Here is an 18,012-nt window from a genome sequence, read left to right on the forward strand (position 1 = left end):
CAGAGACTAAAATGATAGTCATTGCAACTTTTTATGTAACACGGTATTTGCGCAGCAGATTTTCAAACGCATTTTTTTTTTTTTTTTCAAACGTAGTTTCATAAATTAAAAATAAACAAAACACTAAAGTTAACCAATTTTTTGGGAATAATGTGAAAGATGATGTTATGATGTAAGTAGATACCTAACATGTCACACTTTACAATTGCGCACACACGTAGAGAATAGCCAAACTTCTGTACTTAAAAATCTCCATAGGCAAGGCTTTAAAAAGTTTAACAGGTTACCTATTTAGAGATACAGAGCAGGTCCTGGGCTAGAATTATTGCTCTCGCTCTAACGTTCGCGGTGATACCTCACATGTGTGGATTGAACTTTGTTTTCATAGGTGGGCAAGATGTACGTATGCGTTCACTTCTGCGTGCGAGCACACGGGGACGGGGGCTCTTTATATTTTTTATTGTTTATTTTTTTTTTATTTTTATTTTTTTTTTGCACTTTCCCTTTAATTTATTTATTTTTTTATCACTTTTATTCCTATTACAAGGAATGTAAACATCCCTTAATAGGAATAGTGCATGACAGGTCCTCTTTATGGAGAGATCTGGGGTCAATAAGACCTCAGATCTCTCCTACAGGCTGGAAAGTTGGTAAAAAAAAAAAAAAGATCTTGGCTGTCCAGCCGAGATCACAGCAGTATTTACAACTGCCAGGCCAGGCGTGACCAGCTGGTCCTCGGTATTCTCTATGGTGTACTTCCTTCTTCGGCTCGTCGATCGCACGGACAAGCCTGTAGAAGCACCAGAGGGTGGTCCTCCCCTCCCGCTGCCTGTAAGAGCAATCAAGTGGCTGAACAGCCGCTATGATTGTTCTCATGATGAAAAACAAAAAAAATATTGAAGGCATCATTCAGATATCTCCACTTAAAACCCAGGATGTCATATGACGTGGTGGTTAATGAAATGTGGTTTTTCACCTTTTTTCATCATTCGTTGCCTGTTGGCATTACTGATGTCCTACAGCTTCTTTACATTCACTTCCTGTCTATATGTATGCACCACAGCAACTGGTGCCTATTGTTCTCAGGTAGCGATTAGCTTGGGCATGTTTGGATCCTAGTCTGAACCCAACTGAGCAACCCCACCAGGAAGCTGTCACCCGAACTGAGCCAGTCATCTGCGGCCAGGGCATTTCATACCCCACTGCCTCAAAGATTCAATGGGCTTGTACACGAGGGGCAAGGAATTCAATGACAGCTTTCTAGTGGGCTCACAGAGGTGGGTTCATACTAGGATCCAAGCACAGAAAATAAAAAGTGGGGGATCCCTCACAGGAGGGGTACCCTAAAAGAAAGTTGTAACAGAGGACCAACAACGGTATAAAATTGCACAATTTATTGAAGGTACTGGCAATAAGATAAATGACTGAAAATATCAAAAGGTAAAACACACCCAGACACCCAGTGAAACACAAAATAAAACTTGTCAAGACAAGCACATGAAACGGGCCCCAAGCGTGCACACATGCATTCCGTTCACAATCTCTCAAAAAGTATGCAAGTCCAGATATTTGTGTCAATGATATAAAAAATTGTTCAAAATAGCTTTTCAGCACATTCAAATGATAAACTTGACACTGAGGAAGTTATAGAGCATTACTAAAGGGAATCACATCCAATCTTCAGCTCAGAACAAAAACAGGCATCCAGAAAATAGCTCCTTCAATAGAGCTGGTGATTAGAAACTGGTTCCCATTATAGGGGTCATGGCCATATTGGCAACGAGAGCCCTGGGGAGAGGATGATCACCTCAAGGATTCACAATTCAATCAGTCCAGCCACCAATTTTAAAAAGAGCATAATCTCTCAAGAAGAGCAAATTTCTAGGGAATAGATGGAAAATTCCAATGTAGATGTTAATATTCAGCCAGGCTGGTACTCATGGACTGCTACATACATAGACACTTACAGTCATTAGGACAGCATGGGGAATCAGGGTAGCAGTTGATTTAGGTTAATGGTCTCGAGGGGTGACTCACCCATCTAGGATCCAATCCAAGCTCACCTGAGCTCATCCCTATTCTCAGGGTCAGTTTCCTGATAGTGACAACAGTGAAACAGGCATATGCAGTGTATAATGGCACAGTCACTTGAAGTGTCTACTGGAAGAGCATGTAAGAGGGAGCCATTAGCAAGAGAATAATTGGGGAACATTTACAGAGAGTTGTCACCCTGTAACCGGAAGTGCCTGCAGAACGATCTCTAAGGCAATATAACCTGATATTATTCTAATAAAAGATGCAAATTCAAAAATATTAAAACTGATATGTGACATGTCAGTCAGCCCGCTAAGTTATTGTGTTCTGACAGCAAGGAGACTTCATCATCTCTCAGGGCATGTGCCCTGGTATGGTTTGGGTGGGAGGTGCAGCACTTGTCGCCACTTCTCCGCCTCCTCTTTTGCTGGTATGCCAAGCTGCACACTCAGATAAGAGTCTGGTATAGATTTTTTTTTTTTGGGGGGGGGGGGGATTCCATGATTTTTTTTTTATTTTGGTGTTATATGTGAGGTCCTCCCCTCCAATCCATACCAGACCTGAACAGCCTAGTATGGAATGGGGGGAAAACCTGCACGCCACTTTGGTGTTTGATGTGAGGTCCCCCCCTCCAATCCATACCAGATCGTTCGTGCCAAACCAATCTGTTAACCTTCTACGATGAAGTGAGCTGCCACCTAGATAAAGGTAAGCCTGTGGATGTGGTGTATCTGGACTTCGCAAAGGCCTTTGACACCGTTCCTCACAAACGCTTACTGTACAAACTAAGGAAGGTAGGTATGGATCATAAGGTGAGTACCTGGATAGAGACCTGGCTCCAGGGGAGAGTCCAGAGGGTGGTGATTAATGGGGAGTACTCGGATTGGGCGGGTGTGGAAAGTGGGGTCCCCCAGGGTTCTGTCCTGGGACCAATCCTGTTTAATTTATTCATAAATGATCTAGAGGAGGGGATATCTAGTACAATCTCAGTATTTGCAGATGATACTAAATTAGGCATGCCAATATCTTCTATGCAGGATGTGGAAATCTTGCAAGCAGACCTGAACAAAATAACAGGGTGGGCAACCACATGGCAGATGAGGTTTAATGTAGAAAAATGTAAAGTAATGCACTTGGGTGCCAGAAACCAGAAAGCAAGCTATTCACTAGGGGGTGAACCTCTGGGTGAGTCTAGGATGGAAAAGGACTTGGGGGTACTGGTAGACAACAGGCTTGGCAGTGGCATGCAATGCCAAGCCGCCGCAAGCAAAGCCAACAGAATACTGGGATGTATAAAAAGGGGGATTCACTCCAGAAATAAAGAGATTATTCTCCCGCTCTACAAGACTCTGGTCCGGCCACATCTGGAGTATGCTGTCCAGTTCTGGGCACCGGTCCACAGGAAGGATGTGCTGGAACTGGAGAAAGTCCAGAGGAGGGCAACAAAAATAATTAGGGGAATGGAGGACATCGGCTATGAGGAAAGACTACAAGCACTGAACCTATTCTCTCTGGAGAAGAGACGATTGAGGGGGGATATGATATCAATGTACAAATACTGTACTGGCGACCCTAGCATAAGGAACAAACTATTCAGAGAAAGGGAATACAATAAGACACGTGGCCACTCACTAAAACTTGAGGAAAGGCGGTTTAACCTTAAAGTGCGTAAGGGGTTCTTCACTGTAAGAGCGGTAAGGATGTGGAATTCTCTTCCACAAGCAGTCGTATCAGCGGGGAGCATAGATAGTTTCAAAAAACTATTAGATGTACACCTTAAAGACCACAACATACAGGGGTACACAATGTACGGTTAAAAGCAAACACACACGCATCATGGGTTGAACTGGATGGACTTGTGTCTTTTTTCAACCTCACTAACTATGTAACTATGTAACCTGAACAGCCTAGTATGGAATGGGGGGAAAACCTGCACGCCACTTTGGTGTTTGATGTGAGGTCCCCCCCTCCAATCCATACCAGACCCGAACAGCCTAGTATGGAATGGGGGGGAAACCTGCATGCCACTTTTTTTAGAACTTTTTAGATGTCAGCTCTTTTGTGTACATTCTGCTATCAGTGGGGAATCACCCACTGACATGATGGATGAGTCATGGTTGTTAGGATGTAACAATCAATACAAAAACGGATGCAAACACAAACGGTTGTCCAGGTACATCCATTCAGGTCCATTTCAATGGACCTGGACGGAGCCTTGTTCCATTTATAAAAAAAAAAAAACGAACCTGAATGGATGTGGATGTAAACGAGTGATCATCCATTTACATTAATTTGCCCATAGAAATGAATTGCTGTTGGTTTTTCATCCATCAATGGATGAATGAAAAGCAGTCAGACAGAACACCCATGTGAATAGGGCCTTAATGCCTGATGCAAACAGTACGTTTTTTTTTCTGTGCAACCCAGAGGGCTGGATGCACTATGTGATGTTAGTACAGCGATCTCCCCACTGTGCTATTTTGTTCTGACAGGGGGACCCCCCCCCCCCCCGAACACACTGGTCAGCGCTTGCAGCTGTTGGCTGCAAGAGCTGATTAGATGGCAATTGACTGCTGGTTTTCCACAAGGTCCTGTACACACAGGCTGAATGTTGGCCAGTTTCTACTAGGGATCGACTGATTATCGGCAAAGCCGATATATCGGGGGCCAATATGCACTTTTCCCGATATATCTGAGGTTACCGATATTGACGATATTTCGGGAAAGTGCTTGTACCGGAGTAATGCCGTCCAGTTCTGGGCACCGGTCCTCAGGAAGGATGTGCTGGAACTGGAGAGAGTCCAGAGAAGGGCAACAAAAATGATTAGGGGAATGGAGGGCATCGGCTATGAGGAAAGACTACAAGCACTGAACTTATTCTCTCTGGAGAAGAGACGATTGAGGGGGGATATGATATCAATGTACAAATACTGTACTGGCGACCCTAGCGTAAGGAACAAACTATTCAGAGTAAGGGAATACAATAAGACACGTGGCCACTCACTAAAACTAGAGGAAAGGTGGTTTAGCCTTAAAATGCGCAGGGGGTTCTTCACTGTGAGAGCGGTAAGGATGTGGAATTCTCTTCCACAAGCAGTCGTATCAGCAGGAAGCATTGATAGTTTCAAAAAACTATTAGATGGGCACCTTAGAGACCACAACATACAGGGGTATACAATGTACGGTTAACAGCAAACACACACACACACACATCATGGGTTGAACTGGATGGACTGATGTCTTTTTTCAACCTTACTAACAATGTAACTATGTAATGCCTGCAGCTAGAGGCATCACCCCGGTACCGGCGTCCATAGCCGATGGTCAGCTGTTTTGTAATGACAACCGATGCGGCTGAGAAGCTGCTCAGCTGTCATTACAAGAAGGGACGTCCCCCACCCCCCCTCCCGCCTCCTTCCGCGGCTCGCCCGGGTCTCCCGTCCCAACCACCCTGCATGGCCGCCGAAGAGAAGGCCTGATCAAAGCCGCATTCGGCTCTGATCTGGTCTCCATGTACAAACCTGGAAGTGATGTCATGACATGACTTCCGGGTACTCTGCGCCAAATTCAAAAGAATTACAGCATTCAAAAGAGCCAAACTTGGCGCTTTGAATGCTTTTAAGTGCAGAGGAGGGGTTTGGGGACGTTTAGACCCCCAGATCCCTCCACAAGAGTACCTGTCAAAAAAGAAAAATACACTTTTTTTTTTAATGTACGAAAATATTGGCCAATATCGGATGACACCAATACGCGATGACCAAAATATCGGTATCGGCAATAAAAAAAACGATATCGGTCGATCACTAGTTTCTACTATACCAGCTTACCAGTTTTATTACAGTCAATCATGGGTCCAAATAGAAACAGATCAAGACAAGCCTTTGTTGCATGCTCACTACTACATATTTTGGTTCGTGAGTAGATTGGTGGTTTAAATTCAAAGTCTGTTGTTTTTAAAAATGTACTTTTGTTCTAAAATGGATGCAATAAAGATTAACCTGCATTTAGTCTTCAGTCAAACAGAACAATAGGTACAATTCCACTGGTTCAGATTTTTTTTTTTTTTTTTTTTTTATTAAAATGTTCCATGCTCTCACTTTTCCTTTTGGCTTAGAGTTTGTCACCAACAAACTTAGTTAAATGGTATTATCACACAATGCTACCTTACAACCGTTTGCTATTTTACATTTGTATTTCATACAGGGACAGTACCAAATAGTGATATAGTTGAAGTTTATTGTGAAAGCATTAAAAGAAAAAGGTCACAGAGCACGCTTTATGCTTTAGTAGATAAGTTGAGATATTGCGTTCCCTGGGTAAGCAATCGTCCATGAACTAACACAAAGCTGCAACACAAGCACTCCAAAGGTATTAGCTATCTTGTATAAAATTTTTGCTGCTATTGTGCATTTCCTTTTATTAAATCAGGCCCATTCCCTTCTACATAATCATTATTATTATGTAACAGAAAGTGAAGGTTGTTACAAACATGTCAGTCATCTTTTTTTCCTTTACAGCTAAACTGCATGGATGATTTGATCACATTACCAATAAATGTAACTGCTTATTACAAAGCCCTTTATTGGCAGCACAATAATTCAATTTTCATGCACAGAAAGTAATTGCCAATAAAATGTTAAATGTTAAATCCGCCTTCAGCCCTACAAATAACTATCCAGGTAAATTATTCTTTTAGTGTTTAGCTCTTTTCATAATGCTATTATTTATTGGGATGCTCATTAAATATTTTAGTCTCTACACATAATAGCTAATGTGTTAAAAGTCTGCTATGGGAAAAAAATTGTGTAGCCTTTAGCAAACAATTAAGGCCCCTGCATGCGATAAGAAGATTGGAAGTAAAATTTAGTCCGACTAACAATCTGGATTTTTTGGATCCTTAAGGCCCGTACACACGATAAGAAAATCTGTAGGGAAAATTCGTCCGACGACCGATCTGCCGATTTTCGGATTGTTAGCATGGTGCTTTCAAAAGCCAACTCCGACTTTTCGTCTGAGAAATTCCTGATGTGCAGGCTATAAAATTTTTGTTGTCCGTAATACAACGTCCGATTTTCGTCTCATTAGTACAGATTTCGACAGAAAAAAATCTTAAGAGCAAGACTAGGCATGCTCAGAGACGAAAGAACACATACAAAGCAATCCAACACATGACATCACTTCTGAAGTAGAATTCTGTCGTATGGGAAAATTCGTATGAAAGTAACCTCTTCACTTTCCACATCAGACTAGCATGCCACAAAAACGGACGACAGATCGTTCGATAATCTGATCTAGTATAGTGCTTTCGACAGCCGATTATGGATTTTCCTACGAAAAAAACTGGATGTCCAGGCTATAAAATTTTTATCGTACTTGAACATAACGTCCAATTTTTGTTTAATTGGTACAGTTTTCGTTAAAAAAAAATCACAGAGCAAGATTGAAACTAAAGAATACATACAAAACAATTCAACACATGACATCACTTCTGAAGTTGAACATTTTCATATGAAAGTAACCTCTTCACTTTACATATGAGACTAGCATGCAACAAAAAACTAAAAGAAAATGTGTCCGATAATCTGATCGTGTGTACGAGGCTTAAGCCTCCAACCATCATTTCTATATGTCAAGTTGGATCGTAAAACTAAGATGCCGATTGTTAAATACAAGAAGACACTTTTTCTAATGCATGCTTTTTAATTTATAATCCTCATTACATTTTTTTACTCATTACGATTCAGTAATCAGTGACATACGTCTCAAAAGGTCAGAAGTAGGGAGTCAGTCAATAGTAAGTGGATTCAAACATGCTTAAGACAATATAATCAGACCAAAAAGTTAGCAAAATATATATATATATATATATATATATATATAAAAATGGGGCAGACTCGACGGACCACTTGGTCTTTTTTTCTGCCATCACTCTTCTATGTTTCTAAGTTTCATAATAAATTACCCCTTAGAAATATAAACTATTAAAAACTTTACTGTAAGTTTTAGTCTCACAGCACAAATAACAGTTTTAAGTTTTCTTTACTTTAACATTATTGATTTTCTGTTCATATCACTAGCAACAAAAGAATGGATGTACCAATTATTTCTAATAAATATAAGAAAGTCATAAAACCTTGGCTGATAAAACTTAGCTATGAGGTTTTTGATGTTAAAAGTAGAATGTAGACTCTTACCTTGTTTCTTAACAAATCAGATGCTTGAAAATCATCCCTTAGACATGAAAAGAGGAAGCAAAGCTGTCTTGTTTATCAGCCATGTGTCCTGCTAATGGGACAGCGAGCATCCATCTGCATGCTATAGTTAAATCTGACGTCTGGGAAAGTTATTTGTGATGCAAATAGAAGCTATTGAGCAAATCAGTGCCCAAGCAGAGTCAGCTAGAACAGTTCAGCCCCCTTCGCTCCAGGGACTCCACCCTTGTAAAACTGATAATTCTCACAGTGTGGGACAAGTTGGAGAGAATTTACTATTTATTTGTAGGGATAGGTTTCTCATTTCCCCTTTTTGGCATTTGTTTATCATGTATCTAAGAATGAATTACTGAAGATGTAATCATTTTATTAAAAATAATTATTATACCATTATAATTTGATAGCTATTTTGAATTGGAGGGAGTATTTTTATTAGAAGCCATAAGTGTTCTTTTTTGTTCTTATTGTAGGTATAGTATTAAAGTATAGTGTAGTATTAAAGTACCATACTTATTCTAGGGATAGTATTAATTATAGTACAGTATTAAAGTACTTATTCTAGGGATAGTATTACATTATAGTACAGTATTAAAGAACTTATTATAGTGATACTATTAAATTATAGTATAGTATTAAAGTACTTTTTCTAGGGATAGTATTAAAGTATAGTGTAGTATTAAAGTACTTATTCTAGGGATACTATTAAATTATAGTATTGTATTAAAGTACTTTTTCTAGGTATAGTATTAAAGTATAGTGTAGTATTAAAGTACTTATTCTAGGGATTGTATTAAAGTATAGTACAGTATCAAAATATTTATACTATGGATAATATTAAGTTATAGTATTAAAGTGCTTATTCCAGGTATAGTATTAAATTATAGTATAGTATTAAAGTACTTATTCTAGTGATACTATTAAATTATAGTACAGTATTAAAGTACTTATTCTAGGGATAGTATTAAAGTATAGTATAGTATTAAAGTACTTATTCTAGGGATACTATTAAATTATAGTACAGTATTAAAGTACTTATTCTACTGATACTATAAATTATAGTATAGTATTAAAGTACTTATTCTAGGGATAGTATTAAAGTATAGTGTAGTATTAAAGTTCTTATTTTAGTGATACTATTAAATTATAGTATAGTATTAAAGTACTTATTCTATGGATAGTAGTAAAGAATAGTGTAGTATTAAAGTACTTATTCTAGGGATAGTATTAACCACTTTACCTCCGCCCACAGTAATATTACTGCGGCAGAGTGGCTCGTTATCGTCTGACGACGTAGTACTACGTCGTCAGACACTCCCCCTTCTGGGCGGCGCTTGCGCGCCGCCGGAGGCTCGTTCCCGCTGTTTTCGGTCACAGCGGGAGTCGGGCCAGGGGAAGAGCAGCGGCGATCGCCGCCGCAGATCCCCGATCGTCGGGGATCTAGTGTGGAGATCCGCCCGCCTGTGTAAACACAAGCGGGCGGATCTCCCAAGTGACAGGGAGTGACAGATCGGAGTGTTCAGCATAGCTGGACATCCGATCTGTCCCTGGCTCACTCAGTCACCTCCCCCTCCACACGTCAGTAAGCACCAGGCATACATTAACCCCTCCCTCTCCAATAAAATTAACCCCTTCCCTGCCAGTGTCATTTTTACAGTAACAGTGCATATATATAGCACTGATTACTGCAGTAATGTCACTGGTACCCCCAAAATTATCAAAAATGTCAGTCAAGGGTCCGATCTGTCCGCCGCAATGTCGCAGTACCGCAAAAAAATCGCAGATCGCCGCCATTACGCGTTAAAAAAAAAACACCAAAAATTACAGAAATCTTTCCCTTTGTTAGTAAACGCAATAACTTTTGCGCAAACCAATCAAAATACGCTTATTGTGATTTTTTTTTACCAAACATGGGTAGCAGAAAACAAATTGGCCAAAAATGTAAAAAAAAAATTGGTTTTTACATCTTTTTTGGGGGGAATTTCATATAAAAAAATTTTAAAAATATTGTTATTTTTTCAAAATAAACGCTCTTTTTTTGTTTATAGCGCAAAAAGTAAAAATCGCACAGGTGATCAAATACCACCAAAAGAAAGCTCTGTTTGTGGGAAAAAAAGGACGTAAATTTCGCTTGGGTACGGCGTCGCACGACCGCGCAATTGTCAGTTAAAGTCGCACAGCGCCGAATCGCAAAAAGTGGACTGGACGTAAGACAGCAAAATCCTCCGGTGGTAAAGTGGTTAATGTATAGTACAGTATTAAAATCTTTATACTAGGGATAATATTAAGTTATATTGCTAAAGTGCTTATTCCAGGTATAGTATTAAAGTATAGTATAGTATTAAAGTAGGTATTCCAGGCATAGTATTAAATTAAAGGATATGTACACTCTAAGAATTATACTAAATATGTTCTCTCCCGGTCCTCCATAATCTTTTTTGAGCAAAAAATACTCTCCTTCCAGTGTAGAATATGCAAGCCAGTAATTGGATTTGCAAAGAAACGTGAGTGCTGACATGTCCTTTTCTACTTGGTGCACGCATCCTGAAGACCCATAAGCTTTGACATATTTTTGGCCATAGATCCAATGGGGGTCACAGGACTTCACTCGCTTTTGCACTCTTGTGACCCAAAATCGGCTGACAGCAGACTATTGCCTTCTATCAGCTGACATGGCAGCATGCTTTAATATTGTCGGGTTTCATCTAGCTGCCTGATTGACAGCTGGCTCCACCATTTAGTACATGGCTGCTGAACCTGCCCCCTCCCCAGTCTGGCACTTTAGTTAACACTGGACAAGCAGAGTGGAGAGTGGTGACTGCCAGTCACTGCTCTCTACTCTGAGCAGACCAAGAGCTGAAGTCATTAGGTTAGAGCCAACATGGTACAGCTGCAGCATCACATTGATAGCACAGCATAGAGTTGAGTATGTATGCTTGTTTTTTCAAAACCTCATACTTCTCCTGTAAATGTATTTATTGCAGGCATTTATACAGTGACAACAATTAACACAGTAATTTACATACTCAGATCACTCACATCAGTTCCTGTCATCATCAAGGAGCTTACGATCTATGGTCCCTATCTTACATGCATCCAGGATTTCTAGTGGTCACACCTCTTTAGCACCTGATGAATTATATACATGTACAAGCTATTGGAATCAAGCACAGGTATATCTTATTTCTATTGCATTGCCGGTCTGTGGCCAGACCGGACCTGTAACTCTCCTCCAACTTATTTCTATTTTCCCCATGCTGGCACTATATCCACTGGAGCATTTGCATTTTGCAGAGCAGGTTTGGGACTGGCCATAGAGGGATTATTTTGATACAGCTGGTCAGCTTAAACGTTTATTGCAAAATGCGTGGTTAGAAAATTCCCTTTTTTTTACTGCAAAGTTTGCTGAAAAGGGTATATATCCATAGCAGTGTACTGTTGAGTTCATCCAGAATCCACGTGGCAACGCCCTTTTAGCACTTGATGTATTATATACATGTACACGCTATTGGGATTTGAGCACAGGTACTGTATATCTTTTTTCTATTTTACATGCATACACACATAGGCATGCCCATTGGCTGATCAAAAAAAGCTGATCTGTGAATGGCCAGCATTGGGCTGACCATAAATGTTAAGCCTCCATAGAGTGAATGAGAGAAATTAATAAGATTCCCTTAGCATGAATGGAGGGGAATCTCTACTGCTGGCTATTGTATTCTGATCGCTGCTGCTGTCGTAAACATACCCAAACAGTGACTGCATCTGATTGACTAAATTCACTATTTGGCTGGGAATTTTCTGTCAGGCTCCTTTCTATTTTCAGATAGAAACTTGGCAAACGGAAAAGGCCAACCCCAGCTCAAACTGAAATTCAGGCTATGTATGGGCAGCATGAGTCCCCGTTCACATGGAGGCGACGCTACTTCCAGGGGCGACCTCCGAGGTCGCGGTGCGAGCAGCACGCCGCGACCTCGGAGCGGCCGCCACGGACTTCATAACATTGAAGTCTATGGCGGTCGCCTCCTGGTCGCCCCAAAGAAGCTCCGGACCCTTTTTCTAAGTCGGAGCGACTTGTGTCGCTCCTATTAGAACGGGTCCGCAGCTTCCCTATGGAAGGCGACCTGCGGCGACCTGTGAGGCGACCAGGTCGCCTCACAGGTCGCCTTAGTGTGAACGGGGCTTTAGACTGCCTTTAAAAAACAAATACAAAAAACAAACAAACATCTAGGTGTAGCGATTTATAGAAAAGAATAAAAGACAATAAAACCCTAAAATAAATCCATATACACTATATTACCAAAAGTATTGGGACACCTGCCTTTACACGCACAAGAACTTTAATGGCATCCCAGTTTTAGTCTGTAGGGTTCAATATTAAGTTGGCCCACTCTATACCAGCTTCAGCTCTTCTGGGAAGGCTGTCCACAAGGTTTAGGAGTGTGACTATGGGAATGTTTGATCATTTTTCCAGAAGCACATTTGCGAGGTCAGGCACTGATGTGGACAAGAAGGCCTGGCTCGCAGTCTCTGCTCTAATTCATCCCAAAAGTGTTTTATTAGGTTGAGGTCAGGACTTTGGGCAGGCCAGTCAAGTTCCTCCACCCCCAAACTTGTTCATCCATGTCTTTAAAAACCTTGTTTGTGCACTGGTGCATAGTCATGTTGGAACAGGAAGGGGTCAAACTGTTCCCATAATGTTGGGAGCATGAAATTGTCCAAAATTTCATGGTATGCTGACGCCTTAAGAGTTCCCTTCGCTGGAACTTAGGGGCCAAGCCCAGCCCCAGAAAAACCCTACACCATAATCCCCCCTCCTTAAAGACATGGATTAATGAGTTTGGGGTGGAGGAACTTGAAGCTGTTATAGCTGCAAATGGTGGGCCAACTCAATATTGAACCCTACGGACTAAGACTGGGATGCAAATAAAGTTCACGTGCGTGTAAAGGCAGGTGTCCCAATACTTTTGGAAATATAGTGTAGTTCCTTTCACAATCGCAGATTCTTACGGAAAGATTTGTCCAGAAAGGCTGTGGAAAAAAGAGTTTGGTGGTGGAAATTGAAAAAGTTATGAATATGGATAGACAAGTTCTAATTGGCGGTACCAAAAAAGAGAAAGAGAAAGGTCGACAGGAATTCAAAACTGTTTTGGATTACAATATTCATTATAGGAAGGGGGAGAGGGTCATTTCTAAGCATAGGGGAATCCTTTTGAGAGATCAGGTTTTAGGCTCTGTGTTACCCCCCCCCCCCAGTTTATTTATAGACGTGCCCCCACATTAAGGGATAGGATTGCACCGGGGGTCATTTACCCTCCTGTACAGAAGGAGAATAAATTATTCTCTTTCTTATCAGACTTTTATGGCTGTGGAAAGTGTTTCGCATGTAAACATGCTAAATGCAACATTAAAAAACGGAAGGAGTTTTCTGCCCACATTACAGGAAAGAATTACAAATTTAAAGATCTTATTACCTGTAACGCGGAGGGAGTAGTCTACATTTTGGAGTGCAATTGTGGCCTCTAATATGTGGGCAGAACCTCCAGAGCATTGCATGTGCGTGTAGTGGAACATATTAGGAATAGAAAGAAAGGTAAAATGACTCATAGTGTCTCTAAACATTTCCGCAATCACCACAATAGGGACCTTAAGGCCCCATGCACACGGGGCGTTCAAAAAAACGTACGTCCAAGCTAGTTATAACGCCGGGAAAAACCGGCGTTAAAAACGCGCGTTAAACAGCGTTTCTCAAATTATGTTAATGAGCGTTAAGCCGCGTTAAGCCGCATCAGCGCTAAATAGCGTTTTTTTAAAAAATCAGTCCTCCTCCATTTTCCACACCCAAAATAACCACAATGCAATGTGTGGAAGCCATTTTGGTAGGAGAGAGAGAGAGGAGAGAGCATTTTCAGATCAGCTGAGAATGTTTCTTGTATTTTCGGAGTATTTTTTGCATTTCTGAGTCATGGATCCTGTTATGCAGAAGGTTGATGAGGCGATCCTGCTCATCATCTTGAGAAGGATGCGTAGAAGGAGACAGTTGGAGGAGGAGAATGAGAGGAGCATACGGCGAAGGTTCTGGGTGCATCCTGTCATGTTGCAGCGTCTGTCCGTGGGGTACTTTACCACCATGTACACCCAACTCCGCATGTATCCGGACAAGTGGTACAACTTCTCACGTATGTCCGTTCCGCTTTTCGATGACCTGCTGGAGAAGCTCAGGCCAAGGCTATCCAGGATGGACACGAACATGCGAAGCAGTGTGTCACCGGAGGAAAGGCTGCTTGTGACACTTCGGTAAGTGAAATCATTTGTGGGTGTTTTGTATAGGGTTAGTACTTGGGTTAAGAGGGTTAGGTGGTGAGGTCCTAGTTAAAACATTTTCAATGTATTTTTGAAAGATAGATGTAATATGTAATCATTTTTTATTTTTATTTTAGGTTTCTTGCTACTGGCCAAAGCTTTGTCTCCTTACACCACTATTTTCTGCTCGGTGTCTCCACGGTGGCCAAAATTGTTAAGGAGACATGTGCGGCAATATGGGAGCAGTTGAAGGAGGTGGTCATGCCGGAGCCGACTGAAGAGATGTGGGAAGCAGTTGTCGACGAATTTTGGGAGAAAACCCAGTTCCCCAACTGTATCGGTGCCCTTGATGGAAAACACATCAGGGTGAAGAAGCCCCCCCATTCCGGCTCTGCATACTTTAACTACAAGAAATATTTTTCTGTGGTACTCCTGGCATTGTCTGATGCCCATCTTCAATTCCTTGCTGTTGATGTAGGAGCATATGGCAGCCAGGGTGATGCCCGCATCTTTCGAGAATCGGCCTTTGGACGTCGGCTACACGAAGGACGACTCAACATACCAACAAGCAGGCCGCTACCGTGTACTGAGGAACCAAGCTTGCCATTGGTCATGGTGGCCGACGAAGCATTTGGACTGGCAGAAAATCTGATGAGGCCATACAGTGGCTATGGACTGAGTCACACCAAACGTATATTCAATTATCGGCTGAGCCGAGCTCGTCGTGTTGTGGAGTGTGCGTTTGGTGTGTGCTCAGCAAAATGGAGGGTTTTGCTGTCATGTATGCAACTGGATGTTGACAATGCCACCAAGGTTGTCCTGGCCTGCTGTGTTTTGCACAATTTCCTAAGGAGAAGCGACAGGAGCAGCGTTGAACCAGAGCCACGTAACCCCATGCACCGCGTGCAGTTTATGGACTTACGAACAACAGCACGAGTCATGACCATCAGAGATAAGTTTGCGGATTTCTTTGTCTCGTCTGATGGGGAAGTGGCATGGCAGGATAATTTTGTCTAAAATCATTCATCTTGTAAACTTTGTGATATCTTCACATACAGCTTTTATTAAACATGTATGTCAGTTCTTTTGATGTCTATCATTCTTCCATTGTTCTAGTTCAATGTTGCATGTGGCAAGTGTGTGCCAGCCCAATGGCCTGTGCATACACTTGCCACATGCAGAAGAAGGAGGGGGGTTTCCTTCTGCATGTGGCAAGTGTGTGCCAGCCCTGGCCTGTGCATACACTTGCCACATGCAGAAGAAGGAGGGGGGTTTCCTTCTGCATGTGGCAAGTGTGTGCCAGCCCTGGCCTGTGCATACACTTGCCACATGCAGAAGAAGGAGGGGGGTTTCCTTCTGCATGTGGCAAGTGTGTGCCAGCCCTGGCCTGTGCATACACTTGCCACATGCAGAAGAAGGAGGGGGGTTTCCTTCTGCATGTGGCAAGTGTGTGCCAGCCCTGGCCTGTGCATACACTTGCCACATGCAGAAGAAGGAGGGGGGTTTCCTTCTGCATGTGGCAAGTGTGTGCCAGCCCTGGCCTGTGCATACACTTGCCACATGCAGAAGAAGGAGGGGGGTTTCCTTCTGCATGTGGCAAGTGTGTGCCAGCCCAATGGCCTGTGCATACACTTGCCACATGCAGAAGAAGGAGGGGGGTTTCCTTCTGCATGTGGCAAGTGTGTGCCAGCCCAATGGCCTGTGCAGATGTACTTCTATTTCAACATACAACTTTAAAAAAAAATGAGGCAAAATATCATTTCAAAAAAAGGTTTTTATTCAAATAAACACAAAAAAAAAGAAAAAAATCACAAATGCTGGTAGGTGTATCCTGACTGATCGTCCTGGCTTGACCGCGGTGACTTTGAACGTGGATAGCTGATGTCAGGATGCGAGTGGGTGGCTTGGACATGTCGCTCCTGCGCAACCTCATGGTGGTAAGGGGGTCCAGGTAAGTTTGGGGGAGGGAACTGGGTAGGTGGTTGGGAGAAATCAATGGAGGAGTGGGGTGGGAAATAGGAGGGCGTGGACAAGACAGGTGTTGGGTGGCGTTGCGGAGGGGACAAGGTAGGTAGGTGGCGTTGCGGAAGGGGGCGGTATTGAAAGTGGGGTGTTAGCGTTGCTGAGGTCACAGAGGGCATTGGGGGATCAAGAAAAGTGTTGAATGGATCGTTTGATGGTGGCGGGCCACCACTTAGTTTTGCATGCCTATATTGTGTCATGATGGCGAGCACACGATCCATACAAAGCTTTTCTTCAGGTCCCCCAATGTCCTCCAGGATGTAGTATGCAGCACGGCAGAAGGCGGCGCGTGAGTTGCCAGGATCGAGGAACACATCCCCACTGCGCCTCTCCTGCCGCACTTCCTGCAGCAACGCTAACACCCCGTCCTCGTTTTGAGGGACAATACCGCCACCCCTCTGACGCTGATTGCGGCCACGGCCACGCACAGCGCCACGGCCACGCACACATACCTCGTTGCCACGAACGGGTACCTCGCCACGGCCACGCCCCACACCACTATCGGGAATTTCTTCCACAACACATTCCTGGTCCCTGGATTCCTGTTAAGAAAGAAAAAGGTTCAGTTTGTCACATACATACAATGAAGAAAAGAATGGCAGACAGACTAGACAGACACTAACCTGTATTGTGGATTCATCGCAGACATGAGATCCACTGGATTGGATCGTCATGTCACTGTTTTCAGTGGCAGCACTGGGGGGTCTGTCCTCTGGTTCTTCAACCACCTCCTGACTAGCATCCTGAGTCAGGTCCGCAATATTAGATGTTGTCCTGAAAAATATGTAAAAAAAAATGGCTGCAGAATAGCAATACATTCACAGAAAACGATGCTCTGAGCACCCCTATATGTAAGTCAAAAATACAGTATGTGCGACTTACTCTCTACTGCTGTCTATCATTGCTTGACGCAGGAATGCCAGGTGGTTGTGGTACACGTGTCTTCTTTTGTGGGAGGCAGCTGCACCACTTGTGTTAGCTTTTTCCTCCTCTGTCAGATCCCTCCTGACCCGATCACGCAGGGACTTCCACCTCTTTTGGAAAATTTTGCCTAAGAAGAAAAGTGAAGTAAGGTTAAAATATGCATTCTTTGTAATTATACAGCACACAAGTCATGCATTTCTGAAAAACTTACTTCTTTCCTTCTTCTCTGCGGTGCTCAATCGGTCCCAGCCTGGTGTTAGGGCTTCAGATATATCCATCCAGGTTTTTGATTTTTTAATCCTGTCACTATAGAAGGGATGGGAGACATCCCACAGCTCTGGATGGGCCTCAACTGCAGAGATAAGCTCTGTCTGACCTATATCAGCAGCCATTGTCCCTCTCTCTCCTGTATGTCCACACAGACACACCCACCCACCCACACGGCTGAGCAAAGGACACTTGGGAAATGTAAAAATGCATTTCCTGTGTTTTTACTCCATTACAGTGACCAATCACATTT

The 18,012-nt window shown here is 42.5% G+C and overlaps 2 protein-coding genes across 2 annotated transcripts in view; one reads left to right on the forward strand and one right to left on the reverse strand.

Moving 5' to 3' along the window:
* The window catches only part of ADGRD2 (adhesion G protein-coupled receptor D2), a 720,317-nt gene extending 711,965 nt beyond the window's left edge, over positions 1-8,352 (reverse strand). Inside the window, exon 1 of the mRNA XM_082264234.1 lies at positions 8,229-8,352. The gene's annotated coding sequence lies outside the window, so the exon portion shown is untranslated. The remainder of the gene's footprint in view (positions 1-8,228) is intronic.
* Positions 8,353-14,208: 5,856 nt separating this feature from the next.
* LOC309560220 (uncharacterized protein) lies at positions 14,209-15,563 on the forward strand (the record flags this gene model as incomplete). Its single annotated transcript, XM_082263793.1, has 2 exons — positions 14,209-14,540; positions 14,684-15,563. 2 exons carry the CDS (start codon positions 14,209-14,211, stop codon positions 15,561-15,563), a joined length of 1,212 nt encoding a protein of 403 aa, XP_082119919.1.
* Between the last annotated feature and the right edge of the window lie 2,449 nt (positions 15,564-18,012).

This window comes from Pelophylax lessonae (assembly GCF_965119305.1).
Source record: "Pelophylax lessonae genome assembly, chromosome: 7".
Lineage (NCBI taxonomy): Eukaryota > Metazoa > Chordata > Amphibia > Anura > Ranidae > Pelophylax > Pelophylax lessonae.